We start from the raw sequence: 6753 nt of genomic DNA, 5'->3' as shown, positions 1-6753 counted from the left end.
TGCGGCTGAGGTCGAAGAGGTTGCTGCCTGTGTTCTCCTCAAGGATTTTGATGGATTCCTGCCTCACATTTAGGTCTTTCGTCCATTTTAAGTCTATTTTTGTGTGTGGTGTAAGGAAATGGTCCAGTTTCATTCTTCTGCATTTGGCTGTCCAGTTTTCCCAACACCATTTGTTGAAGAGACTGTCTTTTTTCCATTGGACATTCCTTCCTGCTTTGTCGAAGATTAGTTGACCATAGAGTTGGCACCTCACTTCCTCTTAACCAGGACTCTCGTCCTCACCACTCTTTGAAATGTCATCTCTCAGTAGTGACCTTTCCTGGTCCAGTGATGTTGTCTCTATTCTCATTTCCTTGACATTATTGACTTTCCTGAAATATGGGTTTCCTCCCATAACCTCCATGACTGACACCTCTGACTAACACTCCTCTTCCGGGTCTTTTAACTAACTCTGACTCCTCTTCATTCTCTTTCCTCAAAAATCAGACTTCTACCATGGTTCATTTTCAGCTGTTTATTGTCTGTTCTTTCTCTGTTGCTAAATTCATCCATTCTTGTGGCTTCTATGAATCATGACTCCAGTTTACTTTTCAAGGCTTGTTTTCTTCCCTAAGCACAGATGTTAAATCTACCATTTTCTGGATTGTTTCTCTTGGAATCAGTAGTATCTCAAATTTTACTCCATTTTTACCTGTAAACTAGCTCCTCCTCACAACTTTTCCATCTCTGTCTATGACCATATTTTACAGTTGCCAAGTCCAGCTACCCTCCTTTATTTCTTGGGCTTACAGTTTATGGGGTGCTTCCTTACAAATATGTCTCCTTTGGCTTTCTACCTTCCTGTAGAAAGCAGCCTTACCTGGTTTACTAGACAGCTTCCCCACCCTAATCTCCCTGATTTTAGTTTCTGTCTCCCCCAGTCATTTTGCTTAAAAACGATTAATATTCTTTAAATATTCCTGTATCTGAGTTACACTGCCCTCCACTGACTCCTTGCTTCCTGAAGTATCAAGACTAAATTACTCTACATGGCTTTCCAAGTGCCATCACCATTATAGGACCTCTCTGTGGCCTGACTTACTGAATGTCTTTGCTGCCTTTTGCTCATCCATGCTTCAAGTACTGCCTCTTCCACAAAATATTTCCTAGAGCCTCCCAGGAAATTTCCTGCTCCTGGCTCCTCTATAATTTATGTACCAAGTACCAATATTAAGTACCAAGAAAGCACTAGTCATACATTGCCTTGTAAATCCTTAAGAACTGATGTAAGATTATACTTCTTTTGCAACCTGGCATAGGAGCAGAGTGAGCATAGCAATATGCACCTAGACAAATACGTATCGATTGATTGGCAGCTATGTCTGATTGAGTCATCCTGGTAACCATAAGTGCTTCCAAACTGAAACCTTGTTTCTTGAGTCCTGAATGTGATGCTAGTAATGAAGGTATTTGGAAACAATCACATTCTTTACTGGAAATAATTTAAAATTGAAATTTTTCCTATAAATTTTTCTATCCATAATTTTGTATTGTTAATCTGTTTTTCAAATAGCTCTGGGCCTGAGAAGTGAGGTGTAACCTTTCCCAATCCCAGATTTAGGCTGTTTTGGGTTTTTTTGTTCATTTGTTTTTTACTTTAGTTCAGTTATATCATAAGTGCTTTAGATTTTTATGCTTTTCCAAGGACCCTAATCACACCATTTCCATGAGGAAATATTCATATAGTCAAATAAGCCACTAATAAATTCGTTTATAGTTTGGGAATTGCCATATTAATATGTATCAACAGTGATTTATTCAGTATCTGCTTTGAGTAAAATCCTGTCAATTTTTAATAACTTTTCCAATAAGAGAAAACGGCTTATCTGTAAGAAATGTCTCAAGTGTTTATCAGAACTTTGTCACTTATTAAACTGCCTCTGAATGCATAAATTTTGTCACAGAGACAAATCAGTAGTATCTCACGCTTAACAATCCAAACAAATTAGGTGCAGGGTTACACTGGGTCCTAAATAATTACTGTAAAGATTATTTTATTTTTATGATATGTCAGCTAGGTCTGGAGTCATATCCATGGACCAAAAACCAGTGAATGTTGCCTAGAGACAAAGCTTTGGAGATTCTAAAAGGAGCTGTGATTATCAAAATAAGAATCTGGGCAAAAATGTGAGTTTATCTTAAAAGATAAAATGTGAGGCCCTTGCTTTAAGTCCAGACAGAACATTTAGAACCTTTGATTCTAACAGAAAGTACAGCCCCAGGCTGGGGGTTGAGTGAAAGGCCCAGACTTTGAGCTCGGACTCTGCTGGGCTTGAACCCCCAGGTCTGCAATTTACTAATGAACTCTAGAGACATTCACTCTTTCCTAAACTCAAGTTTGCCCTTAAAAAATTCAGTAAATAATAGCTCATGGCATGGTTGTAAGATCTCACAGGCGATCATGTATAAAGCACCTGACAGAGTGCAGTAAGTATTGGTGCTCTCTCTCCCTTTGTTTAATTTCCAGACTTCTTACATTATTTTTGTGCTAATTCTGAATTGAAGAGCAGTTTTTATGTGTGATTTTCTTTGATTTGCTCTACAGGGTCAAGGAAGATACGGCAGCACACATTGCATCTCTCAAAGCATCTCATCAGAGGGAAGTAGAGAAACTCCTTTGTCAAAATGCAGTAGAAAATTCTTCTTCCAAAGTAGCTGAACTAAATCGTAAAATAGCAACACAAGAGGTAGATGACTTTAACACACTTTCTTTGGCTTTAAAATTATTTTTTTCAGGACTGTTAACATTATTTAGAAATGCTTCAACTTCACTTTTTGATAGAAATGAGAAATTATTGACTTGATTTTTTTTTATAGGCGAGGATGCCATTATCATGCATTTAACTGTTCTACTTTAAGATTATTCTAAATAAGGGGTTTCACAGTTTTGTCCCAATATTTCTCAGATAGTTCTTCTAAGGCAGTTGTAAGGGATGGTACAATCACATTATGTGATTGAGACCTGAGTACTTGAACTTGAATGTTGAACCATCTCCCTCCACCCAAGTGCCAGCTGACAAGTAATTATCCTAGTCGTTCTTCTTGCCCAATTACCTTTCATTCATTAAACAATGATTTGAGGTCTATAGACAATCAGGCACTGGGGATAAAATAATCAACAGAGAGATACACACAGCTGTAGCCATTACGAAGCATAGTCTTCTTAGAATTACGACAGAGTATGCTGAAAGTTCCTCTGCATTTCTTCAAAAAAGTGTATCTTCCTTCTTGGTTAGTATGTACATCAACATGGAATATCATGAATATCTACTATGTGGCCCATCTTCTGTGGTGTTAGAAAACTGAAAAAACAGCATTAAGATAGAATTTGTATCTGTATCCCCCCTCCAAAAAAAAAAAAAAGCAAGCAAATATGGCAAAAATGTTAGCAATTGAAAAATCAAATTGAAGAATAGATAAATGTCCATTGTGCTCTTTTCTCTAGGTTTTAATTTTAACAAACAAGCTGAGGGGGAAAACCAGGAAATGATGATCTTACCCCCACCTCTCCCATCAGTAATTATTTAATAGCATCTTGATTAAAAACAAATCACTCAGGGGTGCCCAGGTGGCTCAGTTGGTTAAGCATCCAACTCCTGATCTCAGCTCAGGTCTTGATCTCGGGGTCATGATATCGGGCCTTGCCCAGCATGGAGCCCACTTAAACTTCCCCAGTTGAGCGATTTTGTTTGTTTTTAGGGCCAGATAGTGGATATTGTGAACTTACTGTACATTATTTCAGCTATAAAAATGCTATTATGGGTTTGTGAGAAGGTGTCCTTATAAGGAGATGTGCGTTCCAAGTATTCAGGGAATTGAAGGCTGAAGGGTAATGAAGTCTATAATTCATGTAGCTCAGAAACCGAGAATTTTGTCTATTTTAATATTTCAATGAGAAAAATTTAGAGTGCTTTTCAAAGGTAATCATCGTAGAGCAGCTGCAGATAACTTCCCTGACTACCCCTCCCGCCCCCCGCCATGGGAGCAGGGTGTCAGTGGGCAGTGTAAACAGGATAGCAAGTCAGTATGGAGTTGGGAGAGGTGGATAAAGTAGTGTCAGGGCACCACACATGGTGTCCTTAATGTTACTTTCCCAGAGTTCTCAATGTTAAATTGTAAATTATGAGTTAAGTGGACGTCAGCATAGTCTGATGATAGAAATAGTAAAAGTAAAGCACTGGAGGTAAGCGATGCACATTTTTCCCAAGTTTTCAGTTTCTTGATGAAAATATTTATGTATTTCAGTTGGCCAAAAATGTGTGACATTTATTTCATGCTAATACTAGGCTTGTGCTGTCTTTATTTTGTCAGTAGCTCTTTAATAAAAACTATTATCCTACTTAGTCACAAAGTAATACAGACAGTATTGGCTACTTTCTTCAAAATGCTTGGACTTTATAATAGAGGTTTATTTTAAAAGGTGTTTTTCAGGCCTCCAGAAGAAAAGTACTAGAGATAAAGAAGCCAAGTAGTTATGTAGCCATTAATTTGTAATATGTATGATGCTTTATATTAAATATTGAAACAAAAAAATGTGTATTCAATAAGCTTAATTAATCCAGTGAACTTAATTCCTGTGGCACATTATTTCCACATTAGAATTTGGTAATTTTAAAATATTGGGAATTTTTTTTTATTACAAACAAAAGTCATTAGTTGGTTTTCTTATATTTTTCAAATAATGTTTGAGGAAGAGCTTTTTTAACTCAGCACTTCTAACATAATTTCCTAGGTACTTCTAAAACATTTCCAAAATCAAGTTAACGAGCTGCAGGGTAAGCAGGAGTCTCTTGTAGTTTCTCAGGTTCGAGAAGAAATCCTACAGAAGGAGGTAAGAAATAAGAAAAATATTGGACTAACATAAGCTTTTCTTCACCATTTCAATCATATTATTTTTGTATAAATTTTTTTAACAAATGTACAAGTAGAAACAACCTGAAAATATTTATCACATGTCAAAAAACATTAATAACTTGTTTATGGTAAGTCTGCTTTCCCCAGATGAAACTCTCTCAAGTTTCTTATGTATTTGATGCTTGAGATTTTTCTGGGCAATGAGGAAATAGAGGGGAGGGGTATTTAGTTCTTTTTTTTTTTTTAGGACATAAAATTGGATGGTTAAGGCCACTTCTGCATTAAGTACTAATACTATTTAATTTGGTTAAGAAATAGAGACAGCTGTCATTATAATCGTGCTGGATTCCCAGTAGCAATATCATAGGAAATAGATCTTTCTGGAAACTCATTTTTATCACTCTAAGATCCTTTTGATTCTAGAAAGTAAAAAAAAAAAACCAGATAAACTGTGCATTCTGTTCTTTGAAGCATATACACCATTTTTTATTATTCATGGATTTATTAAACCCTATAAGCAGAACATACAATTGCAATATAAAAAGATTAATCTGAAAACACTCCACAATTAGGTAACTATCAAAGTTTTGTTTGAATAATTGAAAGGCTGTAGTTCAGCATGTGTGCATTCTTTTCAGTGTTTAAGATGTACATAAACGTTGTATAAGCAGTAATTTAACAGAACTTCACAGACCTAAAGTAAACTTTTGGGGAAAAGCAATAAAAGGAAGTATGTTCTAGTGTTTGCAAGATAAAGGTCAGTTTTAGTCAAGTTTACAGTGTTCTTAGTTTAAGAATAGCTAAACTTTTGAAAACAGAAAAGCTGCAACACATGATTTTCAAACCTATTTACTGGAAAACTAAGTAAAACACTCCATGTCTTGAATAAAATAACGACAATCTGCCTTTTTAATTTGCAGTACATTTATAATAGTTGTTTGAACAGGGCTTATTTATTCCCATTACTGATAACCTTTTGAGGGCCCTCGAAGGGATTTTTCTCTCAGGCTGGTGGGAATAGTTCATTTCCCAGCCCTGCAGGAGTTCCCAGAATTATTCAGGCTACCAGTTCCACTGGCTTCGGAACTGCCTCAGGGCAGCCAGCTAGGCAGTCTTAGAGTTCATCTTGTGTGTTTTCCATCCCTCATGAATCACTGTCCTGCAGTGCTGTTAGCTAGGGTTTGAAAACGGTTGTTTCACATGTCGTTTGGTTTTTCGGTTAAGAAAGGAGGGTAAATCCCAGTCTCTTTCTGACCACAAGAAAAAGCACAATACATTTTTTTATTATGTTAATCACCATACATTACATCATTAGTTTTTGATGTAGTGTTCCATGATTCATTGTTTGCATGTAACACCCAGTGCTCCATTCGATACATGCCCTCTTTAATACCCATCACCAGGCTAACCCATCCCCCCATCCCTCTCTAGAACCCTCAGTTTGTTTTTCAGAGTCCATAGTATCTCATGGTTCGTCTCCCCCTCCGATTTTCCCCCCTTCATTCTTACCCTTTTTTTATTTTAACATATAATGTATTATTTGCTTCAGAGGTACAGATCTGTGATTCAACAGTCTTGCACACTTCACAGCGCTCACCATAGCACACACCCTCCCCAATGTCTATCACCCAGCCACCCCATCCCTCCCACCCCCCACCACTCCGGCAACCCTCCGTTTGTTTCCTGAGATTAAGAATTCCTCATATCAGTGAGGTCATATGATACGTCTTTCTCCGATTGACTTATTTCGCTCAGCATAATACCCTCCAGTTCCATCCACGTTGTTGCAAATGGCAAGGTTTCATTCTTTTTGATGGCTGCATAATATTCCATTGTATATATGTATACCACATCTTCTTT

General features: G+C 37.0%; 1 protein-coding gene across 1 annotated transcript in view; it reads left to right on the top strand.

The window, feature by feature from the left end:
- Positions 1–6753, top strand: part of CEP162 (centrosomal protein 162) — a 93754-nt gene that overhangs the window by 65940 nt on the left and 21061 nt on the right. Inside the window, exons 20-21 of the mRNA XM_081829359.1 lie at positions 2585–2726; positions 4772–4870. Coding sequence (XP_081685485.1) covers positions 2585–2726; positions 4772–4870 — 241 coding nt within the window. The remainder of the gene's footprint in view (positions 1–2584; positions 2727–4771; positions 4871–6753) is intronic.

The sequence above is a fragment of the Leptonychotes weddellii genome, chromosome 8 (genome assembly GCF_054177405.1).
Source record: "Leptonychotes weddellii isolate Sample4059 chromosome 8, ASM5417740v2, whole genome shotgun sequence".
Lineage (NCBI taxonomy): Eukaryota > Metazoa > Chordata > Mammalia > Carnivora > Phocidae > Leptonychotes > Leptonychotes weddellii.
The sequence above is the reverse complement of the archived record's forward strand: the minus strand, read 5'-3'. Positions and strand labels throughout refer to the sequence as shown.